The sequence below is a fragment of the Brachyhypopomus gauderio genome, chromosome 9, assembly GCF_052324685.1.
Source record: "Brachyhypopomus gauderio isolate BG-103 chromosome 9, BGAUD_0.2, whole genome shotgun sequence".
Classification (NCBI taxonomy): domain Eukaryota; kingdom Metazoa; phylum Chordata; class Actinopteri; order Gymnotiformes; family Hypopomidae; genus Brachyhypopomus; species Brachyhypopomus gauderio.
In genome coordinates, this window is record NC_135219.1 from 16,139,543 (window position 1) to 16,167,476 (window position 27,934).

The following is a 27,934-nucleotide window of genomic DNA, read 5'->3' on the forward strand; positions in this document are numbered from 1 at the left end:
AGAGTGCTTGCAGTGCTTAGGTCTAAAATAAGTTTTATTTTTAATATCATTTTACACACTACAGCTTGAACAAAAATATGCAAATATGCATATTTTTATTTCTTTTTATTTAAAATGCATTAATTTAAGTAGTTTTCCTGGCAGTGGAGTGCCGTAAATAATATGCGTAAATGTGAACAAGAATAGGCTGCGCTCTGGTACAACTGATGCATTTGCGCTATTTGCGTAGCGTGGTTTATTATTGACGTGAAACGCCAGAACGGCAGAATTCCTCTCTTTAGTATTGTAGTCATTTCCAGTCTGATGTTTCCTCGTAATTAAATCAATATACACTGGAATTCGATTATCCTGTCGTAGAGATAAACTGTAAGTAGCATCTGAATTGTTTTCTTATTGCGCATGAAAGGTCTTGTAATGAAGCGTAAGTAAGACATCTCCATGTCACGGATGATTCTCGCCAGGCCTGTGGTAATTACATCAGTATTTAAAATCATGGAGTGTAAATGACGGATTAATGTCGCACATTCTGCAATATACTGTTATACGCGATGAACATGCACTACACCTGACGTCCTCCCCAATAATGATGTTAATAACAGGATACATCATGTAAACACACAGCATGCATTTCAAGACATATCTGCGTAGAAAAACGAGCTTTGCGCAATTAGACTAACGCGTTTAAAGTAAGAATGTTTGTTGTTGTTGTTTATTTATTTGTTAGCTTATTATTATTTATACAGCACATGTTTGGGGGACCATTAAATATCAGGCACAAAGCTCACGCATTTTGTCAACGTTTGACCTTTGGTTTTGTAAATACTGAGGTATCTGTTTTTCTGGACAATGTTGAAGATCTGTCGGTCAATCCTGCGTTTAGGTTTTTGCAGTCTAGGTCTTTTAGCACAGATAATCGGTTTTATACCTAGTTTCTGTAACACGGTTTCGAATTACTTTCTGCTATTGGCATCTAATCATTTATTTATTTTCCCCCAGTGGTTGAAGTAAAGGTTATCCTAGCTGGGATAAAGAACAGCACTCACTGCTCTCAAGGAGACAAATACACTCTATCAGAGCAGTGAGGCCTATCTACCAGTGTATGTTGAATCTGCAGCAATGGTCTTTAAGGCCTAATATGACTAGAGAGGATGTTATAACAATAAATAATAGCAGTAAAGCAGAAGTTTGCCTTTAATTAGTTTATACTAAAATAAGGTTCAAAATAATTTGGAAAGTGACACCAATATTATGGCTCTGTCCACCAGTATTTGGTAATTCAGGTGACACTATGAGTAGGGAACTTTTTTTTAATTGTATTAATCATATGGATGAATCAAATGATACCCCAAACTCACTGTATACTAACAACATATTCTGTTATTTTTTACTTTTTTCTGACCACAGGAGTCGTAGAGATGGATGTGTTTTCCATCCTCATTAGTGCCGCCCTCCTGGTTGCCAGTATTCAGGACGAGTCTCAAACCACCGACCTCCAGGAGTTGGCTGGCCACAACTTGGACTTCGCCACTGGGCTGTACCGCAAAATTGCCAGCGGCAGCGACGACAACGTGGCCGTCTCCCCTTTGTCAGCAACCCTGGGTCTGGCCTCCCTGGCGGAGGGAGCCCGGGGGGACACACGCAGACAGCTGCTGGAAGCCCTCGGCCTGGCCCCCATGGAGCGCGACGGAGAGCCAGACCGCATCTCCACGCTACTCCACCAGCTGTGGGAGGTGGTGGCTCAGGTCCTGGCCACCGGCCTCTTCACCAGCCAGCAAGCGCAGGCTGACTCCGGCTTCAGCGGCCAGGTGAAGGGGTCTTACGGTGCGGATGTGCGTGCTGTGGATTTCACCAAGGCCCAGGCAGCCAAACGGGACATCAATGAATATGTGATGGGTGTCACAGGGAGGAAGATCACGGAGGTGGTGAACACCGTGGATCCTCAGAGTTTGCTCATGCTTGTCACTGCTGCATACTTCACAGGTGGGAGAAACAAGACCTCAGGATTTTATAAAACCTAAAATTCAAAGCTTAACTGTAAAACTCACTAAACAAACTACTCATGTACAGCTAAAAGAAAATCATTCACAGCCTGTGGAGCTCTGATTATGTTTTCTTTATCAGGACAGTGGAAGTTTCCGTTCAATGTCAACTTCACCCAGGAAGATCGGTTCTATGTTGATAAGTACCACATTGTCATGGCACCCATGATGATCCACTCAGGTAAGCACTACCTGGCCTATGACCCAGAGCTGAAAGTGGGGATCCTGAAGCTACCCTGCACCGACAACACCGCCATGCTAGTTCTTCTGCCCGATGAAGAGGTCGATTACACTTTTATTGACGAGGCTTTGACAGGGGAAGTTTTCCTCAGATGGGTCGCTAAGCTAAAGAAAACGTAAGTCTGCGCTAGTCCAGATAACAACTAGATAAGACATTGTTTTCTAGAATACAACTTGCTAATAACTATGTAATTAATGAGTACAGGACTGCTAACTGGCTAGCAGGGACACTGAACCTTTACTTACCCTGTAATACATTAGTTTTAAATAATTTAGCAATGTATGCTAATGTCAAATACAAAAAACCTCTCCACAGGAAGTTAGAGATTCAGTTGCCCCGGTTCTCTGTGGAGAAGTCTTTCTCTCTGAAGCAGAGCCTGAACAGTCTGGGCGTTAGCACCATCTTTGAGAGCAGTGCAGATCTGTCCGGCATTAGCGACACGCCAAACCTGAAAGTCTCTGAGGTATTAATTATTATATTATTCAATCATTATTGACAGGGTGCAGCAGAAGACGGAGCAATGCCCTGGTATTGAGTGGCTGTATTACTGAGAACATCAGCTCTTATTTCTATACTGCATCCATACTTTGTTTTGTCCTATTGAGCTAAGTCAGTATGGTGTGGTGTAAATGTATTATGGTTCCTGCAGTAACAGCATGCTCTGACAAATGTTCTCCTGGTCTTCAGGCAGTGCAGAAGGTCTTGGTAGCCGTGGATGAGAAAGGGGGCTCAGACGCCCAGCCCTTCAACAATATGTTTGTTGACCCTCTTCCTCCGAGACTTATTTTCAACCGGCCCTTCCTCTTCCTCATCTATCATGAGGACACGAAAGCCCTACTGCACATGGGCCGGGTCGTGGACCCCACCAGGAAGTAGACCCATTTTGAGAAACTAAAACAGTACTGTTTGTGTTTTGTCATTTAATTTGTCGTAAAATGGCTACAACTTGCCATTTTATATGAGTGGCTTTGTGTTTTCTAAATATATATTAGTATTAGTGCTAGAATAATTTAAATGCACTGAACAAAATCTTTTGAAATTTAATTTTAACTATTAAATAATTCCTCTAGTCCTATGATATTTAAACAGTTATCTGTTTATTAAACAGTATGGTTGTTGTGATGATAATTGGTTTAATAACTTTAATTCACTTGGCATTAATGTTTATGGAGCTGGTTCAATTGTATCGCACTTGCCCCAATACCAGCTATTCAAAGCTTTGCTAATATTTATACAAAATATCTTCAAAAATGGACACATTCAACATGTTCAACATGGGCTTTATTGATTGGGTTCTGAAGAGTTGGCATGAATCGTTCAGGTGCTGAGATGCACCAGGCACAAACTCATTGAAGGGACAGGGTCCCAGCATTCTCAAAGGTGGCGCTCATAAAAATACATACTGCATCTTTTTTCATAGCTGGTTGGAAAATATAAAACGAAAAGATTTTGCAAAGCATGCTATAATACAAGAAACAAACCAACAAAATAAATCAACCAATAAATTAAATACATCACTCTGCTTGCTTTACTCTGGTTACTTTTCTTTAGTTCTTTTTTGACAAATGGTGCGAGAATAAGGCAGAGATGGATCAGTGTTTGCTTTCGTTGATGTAAGGAGAACCCCAGAGCCCCTTTCCTCCTCCATGGGAGCTCAGCTGTTCTGCTACAGAGGAGGAAGGAGGGCTGTCTGCGGTGTCGGCTGGAGGACGCATCTCCAGGGTGCGTGCCCACAGCTTCCGGCTCCTTCTCTAGGTCCCGCGCCGAGGCAAGGGTCTTCCTGCGCAAAGGGCAAGCCCACCAAAGTCCTCCGAACTGAGTGACCGTCACTCTCTCCCAGACTGCATGCCGAAGGAATTGGATTTCCTTTGTCTATCGGAGAGAGTAAACGAGGAATGTTTTTAGACAAGTCGTCTATCCAGTGCAATCTTCCTGTGCTTCATATTAGTGAACCCCCCCCCCCCCCCCCCCCCCCCCCCCTCGGTCATTGAACCATTGTGCATATCATTTTCTAATAACAAAATACTCTTGCCAACCATTTTATTAGAAACACCTAGTAGATCTGTTGCCTGTGATTTGACCAGATGAGCCATTAATAATAATAACTGAAATGAAAGAAACAAATATTATTAATAGTTATTCTGAGGCCCGAACACGCGTGGTTGTGGCGGTCGGACGTACATGGTGAGTTTCCTGGACTGTGTGTCTTTGCTGCCGTTGCTGCTCGTGTTGCTGCGGATAAGGACGGGCACCGAGGAGGAGGAGGGATTGGAGGACGAAGAGGAGGACGAGGAGGAGGACGAGGAGGCCACGTTGAAGTGGTGTGGTCGCAGGGCGTCGTCTAAACGCGCCATTCACACGCGCAGGAAAACGACACAAATCAAGAGTTTTAGCAGCACCCGCATGACCGCATGAGCTTTTTACAGGAGATCCAGTTGTTTATGCCTTATTCTTAATAAACAGATTAAAGGCTTTCTCACATGAAAGGCTTTCAGATATAAACACATTTCAATATCGTATGTAGAAGCTATAAATGAAGAAAGAATCCATAGTTACCATTAAGTGGTATTATGGAGCTCTTCCCTGATCCCGGACAACTTCCCGACTCTTTGACTTTTCTGAAGAACACACATTGTATGTTTAAAGTGGAACTTAAGCCAGCACTGTGATACTGTTCAATCCTAATTCAATCCTAAAACAAAGTCCTAATTCAGCACAGTGGTTCATCAAAACACTTGAGACTGCCCAGCAAGCCCACGTAGGTTCGATACACAAATCTGAGATGGCTGCTGGAGAAATGAGATGAGTAAATATGGAGGTACATATGTCGTGATGGTGAACCTCCAACAGGTAAACCAACTGTTACTGCCAGGACGAAACACCCAAGTTTGCTCTTGCCATTGCCTATCATATAATTTCTCTTTTAACTAAACTGTTATCTCTTTCATGAATTTAACGAGTAAAACTCTTTAAATTCATCACTACATTATCACTACACTCTATATCACTTCATATTAAACGCTATCGAGGACGGGAGGGCGTTATTAAACCCGTTTCTAAACGTGACTCCATACTCACAGGGTTTTGTCGGAGTTGCTCATTTTGGGGGTGCTGGGGTGACTGCTGAGGGAGCGACTGCGTGCCAGTTTGGCTCTCCGCATCTCCTTACCTGCAAGCAGCGGGGGCGTCAAAACACTCACAACTCCCCCTCAGACCTCCACACCGCCTCCAATGTCTCAAACAAGGAGCCGCCCGTGCACAACTAACCGGCAGACGTGGACAGCGTGGCTCCGGACGTAGAGCCAGACATGCCCTTGCTACCAGAAAGGCTCGTTTTGCTGTCTCTTCCTGCAAAAAAAACAGGCCCGTACTTCCATCAATTGCAGAAAAAAAAAACTCTACAGCTCATGAACTCGTGATCTGCTCCCCAAGGGTCCCGGCGGTGGCCAGTTCACTGTCTCCCTTTGGTCAGAGTAGAGGCAGTAAACTGTGCAACACTGAGACGGAGGGGCGGGGCTGTCTAGAGGAGTCTTACGCTTTTTATCCGCATGCTTCTCCCCGGCCAGTTTAGCCTCGCTCTGCTGCCGCTCCAACAGCTCCTAGGATTAAAAAACAACATTAGAGCGGTCATGTGACCATGCTGATTATAATGTGACTTCAGAAGTGAGCTCAACTGATTTTGGAAAGAAACATATGGGTATAAAAAAAAAAAAACTGTCTTGGGTTTTGATTGAAACAGTCCCATGCTGTGCATGAAATCAAGCTCAGGAACTCTCTGAGAATATTACAAAAAGACAACAAAGGGCCTTTGTATGTGATGACGTCTTATTAACGTCGTGAACAAATACCGAACGTCAAAACTCCAAGCTTTGCGCCATGTTTATCCTTCAAAGTGATAATTGAAGGATAATTGAACAACTAAATTCAGTCTCTTTATCCCCCTGTAATGCTCAGCAGTGACTGAGAGCGACTGACCGGCCTGTACTGACTGGTGTGGTTTGATCTCTCACCATTTCAAGTAGTAAGTTTTCCTCTTTCTCTTTCTTTTGGTCCAGCAAGTCTCTTTCATGCCTTTTATGATACTGCGTAAAGGAAAAGTGCTCAGAGATCTCAAACCTCATCAATTCACATAAGACACTCAAAAAAATTAGCTGTAAGCAGAAAACACAGTGTAAACACAATTTATACCGGTTCGGTGATGTCCATTTTGTCCAACTCCAAGACTGTCTGAGGGAGGAAAAAAGGAGATTTGTTTTATAAACGGATTCTTTCTACCACGTTTCCGTCGGAGGACGTGATCCCTCACCTTGCGGACGGTGGCCACCACGTCTTTGTCTTTCTCGCGACACAACAGCTTCCTGACACAGAACTCCAGCTGCTGCAGCAGGTGCTTGTCCGCCGGCAGCCTGATGGTGGACCTCAGCCTGGGCAGCATCTGACACAGCTTATACCTGCCCGGAGTCACGTGGGGAACGTGGCGCACGTGAGCCGTTACACAAGCACAGCGAGCAGAAGTTGTGGGTCATTGGGCGTGAGTGGAGAGGGCGGGGGGTGTGGCAGTCACCTGACGTTGGCCACGGGGTCACTGACGAGCTCCAGTGCCTGAATGAGGAAGTGCTTGCAGAAGTAGGATTTGGAGAAGAGGTCTATAGCAATCTCACACAGGTCAAGAAACCGCAGCCTGTTCCAGTAGCTTCTACCTTGAGCAAGTTCTTAAAAAGGAGAGAAAAGAAATGGTAGTCTTGAGAATTACTGCAAATATGAGGATAGGATGTTTTCTTTATTTGGACAAATTTCAGTGAATAAAATCAAACTTGCAGTTCTCCAACACGACACGTTAGGCACGGAACATGCATGGTGCTTTCTGCATGTCAGGACTGGTAGTTGCTGGTGTGAACTCTGTGTGTCACTCACCCTGCGTGATCTTGTGATCTGGGTCTCACTCACCCTGCGTGATCTTGTGATCTGGGTCTCACTCACCCTGCGTGATCTTGTGATGTGGGTCTCACTCCCCTTGGTCACACTCACCATGCGTGATCTTGTGATCTGGGTCTCACTCACCCTGTGTGATCTTGTGATCTGGGTCTCACTCACCCTGTGTGATCTTGTGATCTGGGTCTCACTCACCCTGTGTGATCTTGTGATCTGGGTCTCACTCACCCTGTGTGATCTGGGTCTCACTCACCCTGCATGATCTCGTGATCTGGGTCTCACTCACCCTGCGTGATCTTGTGATCTGGGTCTCACTCACCCTGCGTGATCTTGTGATCAGGGTCTCACTCACCCTGCGTGATCTTGTGATCAGGGTCTCACTCACCCTGCGTGATCTTGTGATCAGGGTCTCACTCACCCTGTGTGATCTTGTGATCTGGGTCTCACTCACCCTGCATGATCTTGTGATCTGGGTCTCACTCACCCTGCGTGATCTTGTGATCTGTGTCTCACTCACCCTGCATGATCTTGTGATCTGGGTCTCACTCACCCTGCGTGATCTTGTGATGTGGGTCTCACTCCCCTTGGTCTCACTCACCCTGCGTGATCTTGTGATCAGGGTCTCACTCACCCTGCGTGATCTTGTGATCTGGGTCTCACTCACCCTGCATGATCTTGTGATCTGGGTCTCACTCACCCTGCGTGATCTTGTGATCTGGGTCTCACTCACCCTGCGTGATCTCGTGATCTGGGTCTCACTCACCCTGCGTGATCTTGTGATCTGGGTCTCACTCACCCTGCGTGATCTTGTGATCTGGGTCTCACTCACCCTGTGTGATCTTGTGATCTGTGTCTCACTCACCCTGTGTGATCTTGTGATCTGTGTCTCACTCACCCTGTGTGATCTTGTGATCTGGGTCTCACTCACCCTGCGTGATCTTGTGATCTGGGTCTCACTCACCCTGCATGATCTTGTGATCTGGGTCTCACTCACCCTGCGTGATCTCGTGATCTGGGTCTCACTCACACTGCGTGATCTCGTGATCTGGGTCTCACTCACCCTGTGTGATCTTGTGATCTGGGTCTCACTCACCCTGCATGATCTCGTGATCTGGGTCTCACTCACCCTGCATGATCTCGTGATCTGGGTCTCACTCACCCTGCGTGATCTTGTGATCTGGGTCTCACTCACCCTGCGTGATCTCGTGATCTGGGTCTCACTCACCCTGCGTGATCTTGTGATCTGGGTCTCACTCACCATGCGTGATCTCGTGATCTGGGTCTCACTCACCCTGCGTGATCTCGTGATCTGGGTCTCACTCACCCTGCGTGATCTCGTGATCTGGGTCTCACTCACCCTGGGTGATCTCGTGATCTGGGTCTCACTCACCCTGCGTGATCTCGTGATCTGGGTCTCACTCACCCTGCGTGATCTCGTGATCTGGGTCTCACTCACCCTGCGTGATCTTGTGATCTGGGTCTCACTCACCATGCGTGATCTCGTGATCTGGGTCTCACTCACCCTGCGTGATCTCGTGATCTGGGTCTCACTCACCCTGCGTGATCTCGTGATCTGGGTCTCACTCACCCTGGGTGATCTCGTGATCTGGGTCTCACTCACCCTGCGTGATCTCGTGATCTGGGTCTCACTCACCCTGTGTGATCTTGTGATCTGGGTCTCACTCCCCTTGGTCTCACTCACCCTGCGTGATCTTGTGATCTGGGTCTCACTCACCCTGCGTGATCTTGTGATCTGGGTCTCACTCACCCTGCGTGATCTTGTGATCTGGGTCACACTCACCCTGCGTGATCTCGTGATCTGGGTCTCACTCACCCTGCGTGATCTTGTGATCTGGGTCTCACTCACCCTGCGTGATCTTGTGATCTGTGTCTCACTCACCCTGCGTGATCTTGTGATCTGGGTCTCACTCACCCTGCGTGATCTTGTGATCTGGGTCTCACTCACCCTGCGTGATCTTGCTGATAATCTCCTGTCGCTGCTCCTGCTTGCGATTGTAACGCAAGAACACGCACAATGTCCGGGCAGCTTCCCTCTGGACCGGTAGAACGTTCTAGAAAGACAAAACATGCCGGGTTTAGATATGCGCATTCGGCATACGTGTGTGTATGTGTGTGTGTGTGTGTGTGTGTGCGTGTGTGTGCGTGTGTGTGTAGGGTGCACGCGCCTCACATTTGTGGTAATGATCCCAAACATCCTTTGGAGGAAGCGGAAGTATATCTGGTCTCCCGTGATGACCCGCGGCAGGCAGCCGTAGCGTTGCAGGAGCTTCTCGTGGACGCGCCAGCGTAGAGAGGACGCCGCCTTCTGCTCCGCCCCCACCAGGGCGGGCACCAGCTCGGGCACACCCACCTGCTGCAGGACGAAGGCAACATGCCATCTCTGCCATTTTTGAGAGCTTTTAGTCTCATTGGAAACTAGGCAAAGAAGATTGTAAAACCAATCTATGGCCAGCAGAGGGAGCTACTATCAGCTGCCTCCTTCCTACCTGACACACACACACACACACACACACACACACGCACACACACGCACACACACACACGCACACACACGCACACACACGCACACACACACACTAGTACCTTGCTCTCAGGCCCTGCACCTTCTCCCCTGGAGGTAACCAGCTCCAAAGTGTCCTGGAGATGATTGAGCAGGGCATCAAGAACCTGTCAAAAACCACCGACAGTCACTCAAGATCAACCTTCACCGAGACACCAGAACAACTCAGCTATCAAACAGGACTACACCTTAAATAACATCTCACGAGCAGGATCTGTGATTTTAAGTCAGAGGTCCACGTAACGCTGTAACTCTGTAACAGCAGAGTCCACGTAACGTTGTAACGCTGTAACAGCAGAAGCGGAGCAGCATCACCTAGCCGGCTGGATCAGGGAGCCCCGCGTATCCCTCAATAAACTTTGAAGTGAAAACACGGCTGTGGCCTCTGAGCTGAGGTTATTTAGGCATCATCCCACACGGCTTCACCCCAGCACAGCATGCTTAATTAGTACCAGAGCAGCTCTAACCGAGCCCATCTTTACTGCAAGAGCATTAATCAAATCCAACAGCTTCCGCTGAGTGATCTGTGAGAACAACATGTGGTCACACAGCTTGAAAAATAGGTCTCTCTGCCACATACCATGCGATTATGTAAACAGAACTAATGGAAAGAAACTAATCACCGCTAACTGTAATTAATTCTCTCAATTGTTAGACGTGCATGAATCACTTAATTACCAGCCGTGGGGCTCTCTCATTGGTCGACCAGATTTTCACTCTTTACTATTGGACGTGCATTAGTGGCCATACAACAGTCTGCACGGTGATGTTCAATGATGGATGAGTGGTGGAGTCTATCCTGACAGAGTCTGAAGAACAAAGCTATGTTGTTGATATGTGACATCTTCAAAATGTATTATAAAGAAAACACCTTCATTCCCACATTACTGCTCTGCAGAAAAGCCTCCCTTTATTTTCAAAAACCCAGTATCATCATACTGAATGAATAAACATTGATGTTTTACACTGCATTTCATAGGCAAATGATGTAAATGAAGGTTAAAAAAAGGTTTTTAACTTCCATGGGCGCCTACAAACCTCACCTGAACAAATGTAGTGTCAGTAAGCCCTGCATGCATGGCACAGAGCTGAATGCTAACACGCTGTGTGACTAACATCTCTCGAGGGATCGGGACGGAACAAACAATAGCAAGCTCATAACGTCACCTACAGAGAAGAAGTGTGTGTTCACTCATCCCACACAAGCACAGTGGCCTACAACCTTCATGTGAACAGACACACACACACACACACACACATACAGACGCAAACACAGACGCACACACACACATACAAGTATTCAGCTAACTTAGGCAATGACTGACCAGGCAAGGAAATCCATACCCTAAGAACAAATAAGGAAGAAAGTTAACCTGCTCCCTCAAACCTATACAGCAAAATCTATTTCCGGGCAGTCCTCTCTGTGGAAGAGAGGAGTCAGCTGTCTTCTACGCTGTGAGGAGACACCGTCCCGAGTACTCAGTAGGGGAAGTGTCACCGAATGTCACACAAGCCCATGCCAAAGGAAAGAGAGCAATGAACGCCACACCACAGCGACAGACACTCGATCAGACACACATCCACCCACACGGACACGGCAGAAACGTGCGTCTTCTCCAGAGATGGACGCATAGACACACTAAAACACGTGGACGCGCGCGCGCGCACACACACACACACACACACACACACACACACACACACACACACACACAAACACTCATATAACATTAACACACTCTCACACAGTCACTCACATACAGGTCCCACCTCTAATGAATCATCCTGCAGTAAGATGATGAGTTCTTTGTGCACATAATGCACATTCGGACCCAGTAGTTTAACCACCTGAAACACAAGAATGCAGTAAAGGTATGCAGTGTGCAGTATCCACCTCAGGACAACGACCCCAGTGCCCCCAAAATGACCACTGTCTACACAAACGTAATAACACCAGCATCTTAAGAAACAGAAGACCCCAAGGAAATATGAGGTAATGATTGTTTCGACTCGATTAATACTGAACTCGCTGTGTCAGCGCTGCAACCAATCTCGGTTCTTCCTCCTAATTCGTGTGACTCTAGAATTGCCCGGCCTATCAAACGCGTGCGAGACCCACACTCCTCGTACAGGTGTGAGGCCAACACAGAGGGGATGGTTCCCTGTACCTCGTGGAAGCCTTCAGCTGACGTCCGGCGCACTGAGATTTCAGGGTCGTGACACAGGCTCGAGAAGGTCCGGTACAGTTCGGACAGGAAGTGGTTCGGGTCAGCAAATAACATCATGGCCTGTAGGAAGTGTGAGGGATGAATGAGAAGACAGAACCTGAACTCAGACATGCATCGCTGACATGAAACAGGTTGATTTGGCTTCAGGGACAAGTGAAAGGGACATAAGTCACGAAAAGAGAACTGCACCTTTAAAACATAAAACTACTTAAGAAAGCTTTTTGTTTTTGTCTGTAAACAATTTAATTTGTCTCTGAAGGTCTGGCAAAACATGGGGCTGTAAGTCATAACACCATTGCAGTCATATTGATGAGTGCTTAACAAATACTTAAAATACGTACTTGACAATCCAGCATTGTACAATTTATATTTACAGCAATACACAGTCTGACAGAGACATGAATACCTCAGTACTTTTATGCATCTAAAAATAATCAAAGTATTTCTTAGCTCTCATAATCAACAGTTATGAAACTGTCTGAAACTACTTTAACTTCACGGACAGCCATCATTAAGCCCAACTTTCAGCTGCGTTCTGCGTAAAGCACTCCCAGGAAGCTCTAACATATGCAGAGTGGCCGGGCTCTATTTATATCAGGCGCAGAAAGCGGACGAGAGCTCTGGCAGAGGCAGATGGCGCAGTTACAGGTTCCATTTTCACCAACAAGCTCCCAGATCAAAGAGCCGTCACGGGAGACCTCGGCACTCCCTCTCCAGACTTTCGCACAACATCGCACTGATCCCCGAGTGCACCGTGAAGACGTTCAGCGGATCAGAGTCGGACTCAAAAGTGCTGAAAAGATTCTAAAAATGAGCGTAACCTTTTTAGGAGTTTATTGGGTTCTCATCTCTTCCCTCCTGGTATGTTTTGTACTTACAGAGGCGACTGTGGCCCATAGTCTCTGGCTGTTAATTCTATTTCTGACATCTGAGCGTTTAAGACCTGAGTGCTGGGGGGGGCCGACGGGTTGAGGAAGGTGGAGGTGGGTGGAGACGGGTAGAGACGGGTAGAGGTGGGTGGAGATGGGTCGAGGCGGGTAGAGGTGGGTGGAGGTGGGTGGAGATGGGTCGAGGCGGGTAGAGGTGGGTGGAGGCGGGTAGAGGTGGTGGAGGCGGGTGGAGGTGGGTAGAGGTGGTGGAGGCGGGTAGAGGTGGTGGAGGCAGGTAGAGGTGGGTAGAGGTGGTGGAGGCGGGTAGAGGTGGGTGGAGACGGGTGGAAACGGGTAGAGGTGGTGGAGGTAGAGGTGGGTGGAGGCGGGTTGAGGTGGGTGGAGGAGGGTAGAGGTGGGTGGAGACGGGTGGAGGTGGGTAGAGGTGGGTGGAGGCGGGTAGAGGTGGTGGAGGCAGGTAGAGGTGGGTAGAGGTGGTGGAGGCGGGTAGAGGTGGGTGGAGACGGGTGGAAACGGGTAGAGGTGGTGGAGGTAGAGGTGGGTGGAGGCGGGTTGAGGTGGGTGGAGGAGGGTAGAGGTGGGTGGAGACGGGTGGAGGTGGGTAGAGGTGGGTGGAGGCGGGTGGAGGTGGGTAGAGGTGGTGGAGGCGGGTAGAGGTGGGTGGAGTCGGGTAGAGGCGGGTAGAGGTGGGTGGAGATGGGTGGAAACGGGTAGAGGTGGTGGAGGTAGAGGTGGGTGGAGGCGGGTTGAGGTGGGTGGAGGAGGGTAGAGGTGGGTGGAGGAGGGTAGAGGTGGGTGGAGACGGGTGGAGGTGGGTAGAGGTGGGTGGAGGCGGGTACGGCGGGCTCCGTCACTCACGGGGAAGTTGTAGGCGCAGTTGGTGCGCACCAGGGCGTACTTGGTCTCCAGCTCCAGTGGGTAGGGCTGGCTCTCACAGCTCCCGTTCTCATGCTGCAGACCCAGACAGCACAACTTCTTGTAGAACTCCAGGAACCAGAGGTGCTGCTCGTCTGTGAAAGACGCTGCACGGGACCAAGAAGCTCGTATCAGCAGGGAGGAGCACTTGGGTGAGGAGGGTCTGATCACTCTAGCACACGTGGGTGAGGAGGGTCTGACCACTCTAGCACACGTGGGTGAGGAGTGTCTGACTACTCTAGCACACGTAGGTAAGGAGTGTCTGACCACTCTAGCCCACGTGGGTGAGGAGTGTCTGACTACTCTAGCCCACGTGGGTGAGGAGTGTCTGACTACTCTAGCCCACGTGGGTGAGGAGGGTCTGACCACTCTAGCCCACGTGGGTGAGGAGGTTCTGACCACTCTAGCACACGTAAGTGAGGAGGGTCTGACTAATCTAGCCCACGTGGGTGAGGAGGGTCTGACTACTCTAGCACAAGTGCTCTCAAAGACAGGAGAGATTATCCAACATCTGTCCACTCATCCACCCATACACATCTCAATATAATAGATGATCCGTAAAACAGTCAAATCTCATGCCCAGAGGTGCACATATCTAACTACATAATAACATAATAGTCACTACATACACTGAACATAACTAAGCAAGCTGCTACTATAGCATGAATGCCAAAGCACTGACATTCTTCCTTTCACGTTTGTTTCTGTACTTGTGTCATGTCCCAGTTTCATTTCATGTTCACAGACAACACTAATAAGTAAGCATCTCAATATACACTCACCGGCCACTTTATTAGGTACACCTTGCTAGTCCCGGGTTGGAACCTCTTTTGCCTTCTGAACTGCCTTAATCCTTCGTGGCACAGATTCAACAAGGTACTGGAAACATTCCTCAGAGAGTCTGGTCCATATTGATATGATAACATCACACAGTTGCTGCAGATTTGTCATCTGCACATCCATGATGTGAATCTCTCGTTCCACCACATCCCAAAGGTCTATTGGATTGAGATCTGGTGACTGTGGAGGCCATTCGAGTACAGTGAACTCATTGTCGTGTTCAAGAAACCAGTCTGAGATGATTTGTGCTTTATGACATGGCGCGTTATCCTACTGGAAGTAGCTATCAGAAGATGGGTACACTGTGGTCATAAAGGGATGGACATGGTCAGCAACAACACTCAGGTAGGCTGTGGCTTTGACACGATGCTCAACTGGTACTAATGGGCCCAATGTGTGCCAGGAAAATATCCCCCCACACCATTGCACCAGCAGCATCCTGAACCGTTAATACAAGACAGGATGGATCCATGCTTTCATCTTGTTGATGCCAAATTCTGACCCTACCATCTGAATGTCACAGCAGAAATGGAGACTCATAAGACCAGGCAACGTTTTTACAATCTTCTATTGTCCAATTTTGGTGAGCCCGTGTGAACTGTAACCTCAGTTTCCTGTTCTTATCTGACAGGTGTGGCACCCTGTGTGGTTTTCTGCTGCTGTAGCCCATCCACCTCAAGGTTTAACGTGATGTGCATTCAGAGATGCTCTTCTGTATGTCTCAGTTGTACCAAGAACCATGCCACGTTCAAAATCACTTAAATCACCTTTCTTCCCAATTCTGCTGCTCAGTTCTACATTCTACATGATCTACATGCCTAAATAAGTTGCTACCATGTGATTGGCTGATTCGACATCTGCGTTAATGAGCAGTTGGACAGGTGTACCTAATAAAGTGGCTGGTGAGTCTATACAGGCCAGTAAACAGAACCATACATTACACCAATGTGCATACTGCGGTTCAACATTCAACATGTTAACACTGAAATTTGTAATCTGGAACATCCAAGATATTAGCTCTGAAGATTTTTTTAAAGCCACAAATCATCTCAACAAACTTAAAGCTGATAACTGCCTTCTACAGGAAACATAATCAGACCAACACTGTCATAGTGCACCAGACACCCAGTCCAAGGAACATTCATTCACAGTTCGTTCACAGTTCGTTCACAGTTCGTTCACACATTCTCAGCCCATTCTAATCCTAAACAAAGAGATGGACCCTTCCAAATACATTTAAAAAAATCTGAATTAAAGATAATTCCACTTTTGCAGACTCTGAAGGACGGCACATTATAATAAATATCATCATTAGCAACAACACACCAACTGCAAATCCATTTCTTTACACAACTCTCCGATTTTTCTGACTCATCAATTATAACTGGCAATTTCAATAGAATAACAGACCCATGTGTTGACAAAACAACAAATACAAGCACTGCACACAATGGAAAGTCAACAAAACCAGTAAAACTGTTTATGGATGGTTTCAGTCTTGGCTATTGTTGGTGGCTTAAACACTCAAGTGAAGAACCGAACTGATAAACAAGAAACGCAAATTACAATTATACACGAAAACCTTGAAAACAATTGGAAAAATATTGGCAAATCTCATCAAGTGAAATAAGTAATTTAGGATTCTCTTTGACAGACTATATATATCACAACTGTACTCAAAGAAATATAATCAGATCTGTACTAGAAATAAATGCTTTAAAAAATAATAATAATATTACTCTACCAAAATCTAACCCAGCCACTGGAAGCAGACACACCTTCAGAAGAACTACACAATGGCCTGAACCACAGGACGACTAATAAAGCCCCAGATGGCTTTCCTGAGTTTTACAAACACGTGTGGTCTATACTAGCACCACTCGTCACCAGACTAACAGAAGATATCAAACAAAATAAGAGCTTATAAATATGAATACTTCTCCCATCTCTCTACACCTGAATAACATTAAAGACCCCACACTACCATCTGGCTACTGACCACTAGCACTCATTAATATACGAAAAATAAATAAATACAAAAATCATAAGACTAGCTAAAAGGGTAGAAACACTAATACCATACCTAACCCATCCAGATCAAAGGTTTTGATCAAAAGCAGAAACACATCCACTAACTCACCTAGAACCATTAACATAATACACTACATATCAGCAAAAAAATACTTTGCTGTAAATGCACCACCACAGTGCTTGGCACCACCAGGCTCACGACACATCCTCTTACACAAAGGCACAGGAGAGGGATATCCACTCATCCACATCTAGATGACATTTTCTGGAAAAACTCCCATCAATCTCAATAACAGAGCTGATTAATGAAGCATCCAGACCTCTTCCAGAATCTTAGATTACTCGGTCAACTGGTGTAAATCTACTAGCCTTCCAATAGGTCTGAATACACTAACACGGTAGTGTGCTTCTTGGTATTTTCTTACTAATCAATTGCAATTCATATTAAGATGGATGAATCAGGTACATAATTCACAGACAGATTTACAACAGGCACTAAGCAAAGATATCGGAATTTCAGACTTACCATTTATCAGTCGAACACTCAAAAACACTTTAGAAATTCTAACAATCACAGACAGCTTGGTGGAAATTTCACATGATCACAAACCGCTCAGTCTCACCAACTCACTACACCCTGATTTGGAACAACTCTGACACACTCTTAAACGAAAAAAAAAACCCACTTTGGTCTTAAAGGCATCACACGTCTAAAATGACACAATAATACCATAATAATACCAAATCTATAGCATTTAAAAAAATAATATTAGTCTATAAAGTAAATACATTACACATATCATCATCAGTGTTAAACTTGACCAATATTTCTTCTACAAAGAAGGCATTACCTAAAATATATAGAGTAACATTAAAGTAAAACCAAACTACAACCTTACCAACTAGACAACAGGTCAATACCTCCAAATACCTGCATCCTGGATCTGTATCCAAGAATATAAGAACTGTTCCCACATTACTTATACCAACTCATACAATATACAGTAAAACCATTCACAGAATGAACAGAATCTATTTTTATACATAAGATTCAGCACCATGGATATTTGTACACAACGCACACCAAACACTGTGGATAGGTATATCCATGCCATTCGGCACTGCACGCCAATCAAATGTTTCTGGCAAGAGCTTCTAAACCTGGTTAACTACTTACATCCCCTCGTCCTCATCACTGTGTCTATGTAGAGACACAGACATCACCAAGCTACCTGTTGACAATATTACCACACTTTATGTAGCAATAATCATTGGAAAGATAACTATGAACTGGAAAACAAAAAATATCATCAGAACTAGTCATTTGAAAAGCAGAACGCTAGATCATGTCACCAGAAAAATCTGTATCCCTCAAAAACCAAAACCCCCAAAACAATTTAACTTAGACACCTCTCATTAACCACCTACACTTAACATGATCGGAACAGTATTATTACTGTAACATGGAGTATTATTACAATGTATTATTATTATTAGTAGTAGTAGTAGGAAAATATAGGGCATCCATTTCTGATCATCTGTCATTCTCGCATTAATTGGAAGTTTAGTTGACATAATTATTACATAAAGCCCCCTGTAGTTGTGGAAGAAAGCTGAATATAATTATAACACTCTACATCTGATTGAACTGATTATGATTTGCATTATTGGCAAAGAAACGTTTGAGCAAAGAGAAGGTTGACAAACCTCACCAAAGCTAGAGATTGTGCAGAATGGTAATCTTCACTGCTTAACATTTAAAACTTAAAAAAAAAAATGTTACTCTATAATTCGCCTGTTTTTTAACTACATTGCTAGTTCAACAATTGATGAGATTAACAATTGTTGAGAAACATGATTAATGTTTAAAATCACTATGCCTTTTCCAACTGAAATTCGCGTACATTGTGGGCATTGAGCTCAGGTGTGTGTGACTTCTGCGCTCACCTGAGAGACCGTGACACAGCTTGCCGTACTGGTAGGACAGGGAAGCCAGCATGGCTTCGTCTGCCTTGAAACACTTCTCGCAGAATGTCTTCACCAGGGGAAATATAACACGTGTCCTGTCGTCTGTGGGGGGAGTGAGAGGAGGGCAGCGTGAGACTGGTGCGTGGACTGGCTCTCCAGTCAGCGCACAGACTGGCGCCTGGTGTCTCAGGGGGCCCAGATGTCCAGAAGACGAGGCACCACACACGGGTGGACAGGCCGGCAGGGGCGGCCGGCTCGGCTACGGCAGGGATGGCGGATGCGAACATCTAAATAATTTTCCGGAAGGGTAAAAAATTCGAGAGGATAGTAACAGCTAAACTAAGTCACAATTCAATGTGGGATTATGCATGTGGCACATGAGTTATGGAGAGCAGGTACAATAATGGAGATTGTACCTGCCCACTTGACCAGTGTGTTGGAATGTGTTTTGGGGGTCTGAAGGCCGCTTAACACCAGTGTCGAGGAAATTTGAACCTTAATGGTGAGCAAGAACAGTCAACAGTTGGGTATGGTGTCAAAGTAAAATACAAAGTTTATTAAAGTTTATTATTATGAAAGGTTCTTCTCTTAAGAGCTCCTCTACTGTCATTGCATGTTCCTAGCTGCAGAAAGTGACTGTAAGAACACATTCTCACCAAAATAGAAAAAAGAGGTCTGTAAGACCAGCCTTGTGAATGGAACGAAGTATAAACACACACGTCCAGAGAATTGTTGAATATACTCTAAAAACAGTGTAAACGTTTGTTTTCTGTTGTACGCCATACTGAGCTCACCACTGTCAAACATCTCTAGGAGGTTGATGATGGTGTCGAAGGCTGCCAGCCTCACGGCTCCACCCTCATCTCGGGCCAGCTCTACCAGCTCTGGTAGCACCACCGCCTTTGTATGGTCCATACTGGTGCAGAAGAACGAAGGAGAAGACAAACATCACACTGGAAAACATCTCGCACCGTTGGACCACGCTGGCGTAGCCACACAGGCAGTCGGCGTCCTGTATGGTCACCCATGCGGAGAAGAAGACCATCAGAGTTCTTAACATGCGTCCTCCCGTTGAAACAGAGGTGGGATGTGCTAGTTTTAGTACGCTGGCAGACAGGGGTCATTCTGGCCTAGTGGGACACAAAGGAGTATGTAGGAGTATGTCTCATAGTATGACATACAGTGCCTCGTGAGCATGACGTCAGTCTACCTCCCGTTTTTTCACACTCGGAGTGAACCCCAAGTACAGCTCATCCTCGCCTCGTCATTTCCATTTGACTTTCGTTTCTTCTAAACCAATTTATTCATAAAACTGGTCACAATTTTACAACTATTTTACAGTAGCATTAAAGCAATGGTATCTCTGAATACAGACTAGGCTTCAAACTAATGAAACAGCTCTTGTGACCTGAATACTTTTATATAACAAGCATGTCCAGGCTCTGAAGCTGACCAATAATGCCTATGGCTTGTTGACTTCACTTGTTAAAACAGAATAATAATAAGACAAAAAAAAAACCCAAACAAAAAAAAACATACTCGTATATACAAACCACAGCATCTCCTCAAATACATCACAATAAGAGTCTTTCAAAATCAGTCAGATAACGAACATACGTCTAGTGTAACTCTCCCTGTTACTGATTTGTTCTGGCAATTTGGGGGGTGGAGAGTAGGGGGGTGGGGCAGTGGGTGGGGCAGGGGGTGGGGCAGTGGGCGGGGCAGTGGGTGGAGGGTCTGTGTGAGTTCCTGCGCTGGCCACGAGGCCGTTCAGCCTTAACGAAGACCCGGCTGTTCCTCGTTTTCTCTTTTACCCAATTGCCCTGGCGATGGTCTCCAGCTGACGGCACATGCAGGAGCGCACCTCGTACTCCACGTCCTGACACAACGACCTGACCACAGGCAGCAGCTCCTTCTTCACTCTGGGGGGGGCACAGTGCACGACATCGTCATGGCCAGCAGGACACCACACATCACAGCACATCTAATGTGAGGGGACCATTACCTTAATGCCTAGATAAGCAGCATTTGTCTCCAGCCTGAGCTAATGTGTGTGTGTTTTGTCTCTCTCTCTCACACACACACACACACACACACACACACACACACACACACACACACACACACACACACTACATATGTATGTATGTACGTATGTATGTATATTGGTAAGTTGGTAAAACCGACATTTGTGCTAGTAAATATAGTGCTAGTAAATATTTTCAAGTGACCTTTCATGCGAGCATGAGAATATGCTTCTATTTTCTTCAACACGGTCTGAAACATGCGTTGTAGTCGATTCTGCACGCCACTTCAAATCATCACCATTAAATTATTCTTAGTTTTAATAATACAATTATAGTTCACTGCAGGATAGTGATTTCACTGCAAGAAAATAATGCAGCTATTTCCATCTATACTGCATACCAGTACTTACTGAATGTGTGGAATATGAAGAGGGTCCTAGATATGACATGTCAGAGTGGTGGAAATATGCCAGCGTATTTTCCTAATAGGCAGAGAAAACAGAAACTTTGACAAACTCACACTGATGACTCAAACTTGGCAGCCGCCTTCCCCAGGATGCGACAGCTGGCCAGACGGGCTGCTACAGACTGAGATAGCTGAGCTTTTGATACCAGTGGGCTCAGGATCTGCAAACACAATCGGGTCACAGGAGAAGAAGAGGAGATTAACCTGCTTTGTCCCAGCCCTGTTCCATAGACCACAGACCAGTACATAGGTAAACAGCAACGGGCAGCTCGGAGAAGGCTGTTTTACCTCTTGTCTGATAGTTTCTTTTGGTAGAGCGTCAATAGCTGATAACAGAGTCTCTAGCCAAGCACTGCTGACCACTATGAGAAAAACAACAATAGAAAGCAGGTGAGAGTGGCAAATACAGCTTTGCTTTCAGTTAAACGGCGGTGCATGCATTGCTAGCAGATGCAAACGTGTGAAAGACATGATGGATGACGTCCAAATAAGCACTAAATGTGAGACAGAAAGCGTTTGAAATCCATAAAATTAAAATGTCCTCTAAACGTCCAGCCTTTCCTGTTTGAAGAGAACTTTCTCCATCGCCGATTATAAACGGGCCTTTGGCTAATGGCAGAGGTGTAGCTTCGCCCGAAAGGTGCCGACCTGCATCCCTGTGGTCTAGGTTGAGAAGGACTATCTGCAGGATGGAGTGGGTGTGCGTCTGGATGAGGACGATGTCGTCTTGGAGGACGGTCAAGAATGAACCGGCCGCGGCGAGCTGCATGTCCACCCCTGCCACGTGCAACACCTCCTGCAGGACGGCGAAAGAGGGGAAAGCTCTGCGTGATCGATTAGCGCGCACAGCGTGGTGGTGGTGGTGGTGGTGGTGGGGGTTTTCGGCCTGGTCTGAGGGGAGGGAGGCGGAGCAGAATTTGGCCCACCCTGACTTTTGGCACCACCCTGCGGAAGGTCTCTGCTGGGTTCTGGCGCACCAGGTTTGGCAGGTTGACGATGACGCTGGCTCGCTGCACATCCTGACCGGAGCTGGCGAGGAGACAGATCAACAGCACCGAAGCTCAGCAGTCAGCACATTCAGTTTTCACATCTCTCTCAACCTCAAAGTCCATGAGAAATACAAACAAGGCATCTTCTGCGCCCTGGTTTACAGTAGCTACTCCAGAGCATCGCTTTCAACAGTTTAACAGCCTAATCATGGCCATCAAACAACGTCTAGAAATAGCACCTTCGTAAAAACATGATTGCTGTTCTTAATAAAGTTGCATAAAGACATTAAGATATGCTTGTGATGTATTTTAAAGTATATTTATATTCTTTTTCAGGCAGCAGCCTTTAAATTCAGCTTGATAAAACATGCACACTTTCAGACTCAGTCTGTGTTTTTCAGTTTCAGCCCTCTGTACCGACCCTCAGATGATGTGCTTTTAGTGGACTCATGGGGAGAGAGGACATTTGATTGCCAGCTAAGTGAATTACCTCCCCTGCATCCAGTGCTACTGAATTATTCCTGCGGTTTGCCTCTATGAAGCATTGAAAAATAAAATCATTGATTTCAGGTGCATTATTTTGAAAGTTTCCCTTTCATATCTATCCTTTATTAATCTAAGCAATTGCAACAATCAGAACAATCTTATGTTTTATTATTATTATTATTAAATATGTATTGACTACGTTCAGATGAGTGATGTGCCTGTTTTGGGAGTTTTGTTTTTTTTTGTTGTTTTTTTAACTTTCGTGTTGTTTTGTGCTGAAACTTGGGAAGGAGAGTAACGTAATTTCGATTCTCTGTATGTCCTGTACATATGCAGAATTGACAATAAAACTACTTGAACTTGAACATCTTAAAACACCATAGACGTCCTTCCTTCGCCAGAAAAGATCCTTGTCTGTCAGTCCCTTGTGGACTGCTGCTCCAAATAATGAACCATAAACAGGTATCCATTACGTTTTCAGAAGTGGGTTGTCCTCCAGTGGCCTTTGTTGGCAGTGGATTACTTATTAAGTAAGAAAAAGTCCTGCCTGCCAAGGCCATGGTACTGTGGTCATGGTCGACGCGCCCCCTGAACCTGCACAATAATGTTCAGCACATTGGCAAAGAGCCGGTATCTACAAGTAGAGGAACAACTTAATCAACTAAAAGACCAGGTGATGAGGGTTCTGGTAACACAATCCAGTGGCCCGAGTTGCACACTTTGATCTGGCCGTGAATGTTTGGGCTAGGCCCTCACCTGGAGGGCAGGCAGGACGCTAAAAGAGCCACACTGGCATTTGTAATTAGGTCTGAAGGGTGAATGATGTACACGGAGCAGGCTTGGGTTTCAGAGAAACACAACGCCTGCTTTGTTAGGCCTTACGAGGCTAAACCTTTTGCTTAGGCTGTACGGCCTGAACAGAGAAGGACTTGCACTGTGGCAAGAAAGGTGCATACCATTATACTTTCACTTGCTGAGCTCCCTCAAGCGTGACTACAGAAATCAAGTTGAGTAATCGGTAATCGGGCCGTTTTTGTCTACCTCGAAGGATATCAGGCCCTTACCCTTTCCACAGAAGTAAGTATTCTGGATATGCAATATAACAAATTCTTAAGTTTCTTAAGTTTTATTATAAAATTAACAAAATATTTCTATATAAGCTATGGCTTTCTTTTGTTTATTTTCTACATAAAATAAATATATAACCAATATGAATAAAATGCACAATAATATATTTTAGGTGCATCAACACAAACCTCTTCAACAGTCGAAGGGTGATCCATTTCCTAGTTTCCCTGAAGGAGAATCACATTCATGTAGCTGTGATCCTAATGAGGGACTCCCTCCTCCACTCGGTATGTTTCTCTGACCACTCCCTTATCAAGCACTCTCCTTGCTGCCATCGCATAAATTTGCTACCACCCTGCTTTTAAGCACCAAGTGGCAGCCAACAGGGATAATTAAATTGTTCTCGAACTAGTTTGCTGCCCAAGGGAACCGAGGTATGGAATGTCTCTGCCACTTAATTAGCTCACAGCAGCAGCATTACGTGGGTTTTGTAGGTTAAAGAGGGGCACAGAGACCAAGACTGACACCCTCAAACAGTGGGTATGAGAAGCCTGTGTAAACATAAGCCTACTGCTTTTGAGTAAAAACAACAACAAATAAAAACTGTGAACCAATAACCAAAACAGAATATGTGTTTTTTTTTTTTGGTTTTCAAAAATGTTTTAATGTTTGTTTAATGTTTTTTTAATGTTTGTGACTCTTATTTTGAACCTTCTCATCATTCTTTACTGTTTGTGACTCTTATTTTGAACATTTTCGTCATGCTTTAATGTTTGTGACTCTTATTTTGAACATTCTCATCATTCTATTATGTGTGTCTGACCCTCAACTGGAAGTTCAATTCTCTTGCACATGCACACACCACATAGCCTGCCCCCACAGCCTGTGTGTCGATGAACCTCTCATGTACCTCCTTTCCCAATAAGAACAATACCAACATGCAAATTATTTTATTCTTAACCAATTATTCTGCGCCACATCGTAGTTTTCTTTAAGTAAGTAGATGTCTTCCTTATTAAACTTTAGAACTCCTTCCTGACATGTGTGTCACTGAGGGCTGGACAAATTTATACTGCTGTTTGTGAACCCTGATGGCTGTATTCTACGTCTAGAGACAGTTGCAGCAGCTATCATACTATAATTCAGTACAATTTCAGTTTTTTCCCAAACTGACAGTTTAGCTGCACTAGTAAAAGTGCTTTCCTTCTACATAACAGTCTCTGAGCTGAAAGTTTTTCTCCTCTTACACTGAACCTGTTAACATGTAACTACAGTAAAAATGTGTGAGTATGCAAGAGGATGCTCCTGTAGTACTGTTTCTAAAGAAATCTGATAAAAAATATACCACAATCTCCCCAGTAATCAGAGCCACGGTATACAATGTTAATACACTGAAATCCTCCATCAGATAGCTAGCCATCACTGTTGTACCTGTGCATCTAAGTGTCAGTAAGACAGGTTTAGAGTGGCTCCACGGACTAGCACAGTTAGCCTTGCCAGAAACATCAGTGAAAGGCTAGTTACTAGTTGCATTATTCATAGGTTGTGTGTACAGTGGCGATGACAGAGCCGGCCCTGACCTCCTGAGCAGGAGGTTGTGGCTATGATGTTCAGCTGAACCCTAATTCCAACTTTGCTCTCGCTGGCTTTAACCGTCCACGCAAGCACAAGCATCAAGTGGAAGGAAGCTGAATTAGACTATCAGATCTAAGAAACTACCAAGCAAACAGGTATTAAAAACAATGATTTTTTTATTGTTTGATGATCTTTAGAGACATATATAAATATTTTGGAGATAACATTTGCTGTGTTTGCCATTCTCTTTACCTTAGGAGGTAGACTGCCCGCTCTATGTCATTCAGATCTTCATCTACAGTTAACTTGTCAATCTCCTCCGCAGTCTGGAAAATCACGTAGCACACACACGCACACACACACATACGCACGTACATACATACGCACGCACGCACGCACACACACACACCCCAAATCATACATACTCATAAACCAAATCACAACCCTAACAGCAGTTAAACAGCCGAAACTGACTTTATTTTCTATAAAAAGCTGAAAATTAAATTTTAAGATTTCAGAAATGGACAAATATGCATCAAATAACCTACACAAACACGTGTCGTGCTATTTCGTCGACATTATTCTCAGCTGACAGGAATATGAAATAAGCAGACGGTGTGTTGCCGTGTAAAACGCCTGAGGCGGGCGTGTGAGGGGGCTCGCGGCGAGGCGTGTGGAGCACGACGAGTGTGTGGGAGGAGAAGTGAGGGGGCCGGTACCGTGTGTGGGCCGGTACCGTGTGTGTGTGTGGGGGGGGTCTGTTCCTGCAGGGCTTCTCTCATTAGCCCAACGCGTCTCTTCGGAACCTCCCCACACAAACACAGGGACAGAAAACACCCGCCCCCGTGTACGCCAAATTCATGCGGTACGCGGTAACACTCCGCTACACGGGGGGGGTGTGAGGTAACTTCACACCGGTTCTGGTGCTGGGAGGTTTCTTAACCCGCTCACACACGAGCAGACGAACGGACTCACGGCGTTGTTCGTGTAAAATGGAAAACGCTGGGAACGCCGTGAGTGTGAGACGGTACCGCAGTGGAGGAGCGGCGAGGAGGCGCCGCCATGATGCCGCCATGATGCGGCCAGCGGACCGCGGTCCCCCCGGTAAAGCGGTGTGGGGCAACCCCGACCGAGCCAAGAGCCCCTGCCGTGTCCAGCCTCCTGTGTGGACCCAAGCATCCCCTCACCTACCCAGCCTCAGGATGACAACTCTCCAGTCTCAAACGAGTCTCTAAAACCGACCAACCCACCATAAATCGGCGTAGACTACACAGAAGTGTGATGAAACTGAACCCTCCGGGGGGGAATATCCACTTTTTTACCAATAGCTAATAATTCACAGAAGGCTATAAGTTGTAAATTAAGGATTAGTTTTATTTTCCTTTAGATTAACACAAAATCCGTTAAAACGCGAACAGCACATGTGTAGGTGTCAAATAAACAACACAACTCCAGAGATATCTCGGATAACGCCACAAACTCACGACTCGAAGGGTGAAAGAGTGGAGAAGGTACCTTCAGGCTCCTGCGGATGGGTCTCTCGATGAAGGCGAGGTCCTGCAGGTCATCTATCTGCCCGAACAGACCCGACTGACTCAGGGTCATTTTGCCGACGAACATCTGTCCTCCCCGTTTCTTCTCAATGGAAATGGTGTGCGCGGTATCACAGCTCTGTCATCTTGGTGTGACTGTGAACGGCGGTGTGTTTGGTGGGAAGAGCTGTGCCTCCCACGACAGGAGAGAAAAACCCTCCTTCGGGTTACGGGAGACTTCTCCAGATAGCTGTAACTAATTAATGGGGCGGTGGAGGTGTTCAGTCTGATTCAGGAGCGTCTAGTCGTACCCGGTCACAAACACGGACGGGCGCCGGTCTCGGCAAACCCCGCAGCGCCTCGCCGGGACTCCCGCGAATGACTGAGGCCGAACTTGGTGAGGGACATGGCGGGCTGCATCACGGCGCGGCTCCCCGTCGCCGCATCCGTCAGACACCCTGGAGCGACTACAGCGGGCGTCGCGGAGCACCTGCGGGCGCAGCGCCTCCGCTCACACCAGTACCGCTAGACGAACCGACAGCCGGTCTGAGATACAAGTTTATCCTCACAAGAACCTGTTCGAGTGAAACACCGCTGCCGAGCTACGTTACATTTCTGACAAAAAAGAATTATGTCGTTCATTCACCTACCGACGAGCAAACACAACACACCACATCCCAGTCGACTACAACGCGTAATTTAGCTGCCCTAGTTAGCACGCTAGCGTTAGCTACCCTAGCTAAGCAGCTAACTGCTAAGAGAAGTGGGTTTTCTCGCTAGCACGCTAGCGTTAGCTACCCTAGCTAAGCAGCTAACTGCTAAGAGAAGTGGGTTTTCTCGCTAGCACGCTAGCGTTACCTAACCTAGCCAGGTATCCAGCTAAGTAACCAGGAAGGTGAACATTGCGCTGTCGAACCACGGGCGAACCGTCTACACGCCGAACCTAATATCCAGACAGTGGACGCGATTTTCTGACACGAACGTCTTCGCTGTCTAACGAGGACCGGCCGGCGTCACCGGTACCGCTGGCAGGACGAGCCGCTCCACTCAGCCTCGCACCACGCAAACGCACTGCGCCAACTGAAGCGGTTGCCATGGATACCGCGTGGCGCGGCGGTTCCGTATG

General features: G+C 46.1%; 2 protein-coding genes across 2 annotated transcripts; one reads left to right on the top strand and one right to left on the bottom strand.

The window, feature by feature from the left end:
* Positions 1 to 216: 216 nt before the first annotated feature.
* On the top strand, positions 217 to 3,790 carry serpina10a (serpin peptidase inhibitor, clade A (alpha-1 antiproteinase, antitrypsin), member 10a). Its single transcript, XM_077017607.1, has 5 exons — positions 217 to 366; positions 1,405 to 1,980; positions 2,122 to 2,395; positions 2,596 to 2,743; positions 2,968 to 3,790. The coding sequence occupies exons 2-5, from the start codon at positions 1,416 to 1,418 to the stop codon at positions 3,154 to 3,156; spliced, it is 1,176 nt and encodes a 391-aa protein (XP_076873722.1). The 5' UTR covers positions 217 to 366; positions 1,405 to 1,415; the 3' UTR covers positions 3,157 to 3,790.
* Positions 3,544 to 27,904, bottom strand: ppp4r4 (protein phosphatase 4, regulatory subunit 4). Its single transcript, XM_077017606.1, has 25 exons — positions 26,792 to 27,904; positions 25,529 to 25,602; positions 22,085 to 22,187; positions 21,807 to 21,954; positions 21,447 to 21,520; positions 21,213 to 21,319; positions 20,480 to 20,587; positions 19,460 to 19,581; positions 18,645 to 18,767; positions 13,770 to 13,933; positions 11,962 to 12,081; positions 11,564 to 11,641; positions 9,817 to 9,900; positions 9,404 to 9,586; positions 9,179 to 9,284; positions 6,845 to 6,992; positions 6,587 to 6,731; positions 6,469 to 6,507; positions 6,291 to 6,362; positions 5,816 to 5,879; positions 5,548 to 5,628; positions 5,359 to 5,449; positions 4,837 to 4,898; positions 4,462 to 4,621; positions 3,544 to 4,152 (listed from the first exon to the last, which is right to left on the bottom strand). Exons 1-25 carry the CDS (start codon positions 26,894 to 26,896, stop codon positions 4,107 to 4,109), a joined length of 2,607 nt encoding a protein of 868 aa, XP_076873721.1. The 5' UTR covers positions 26,897 to 27,904; the 3' UTR covers positions 3,544 to 4,106.
* Positions 27,905 to 27,934: the final 30 nt, after the last annotated feature.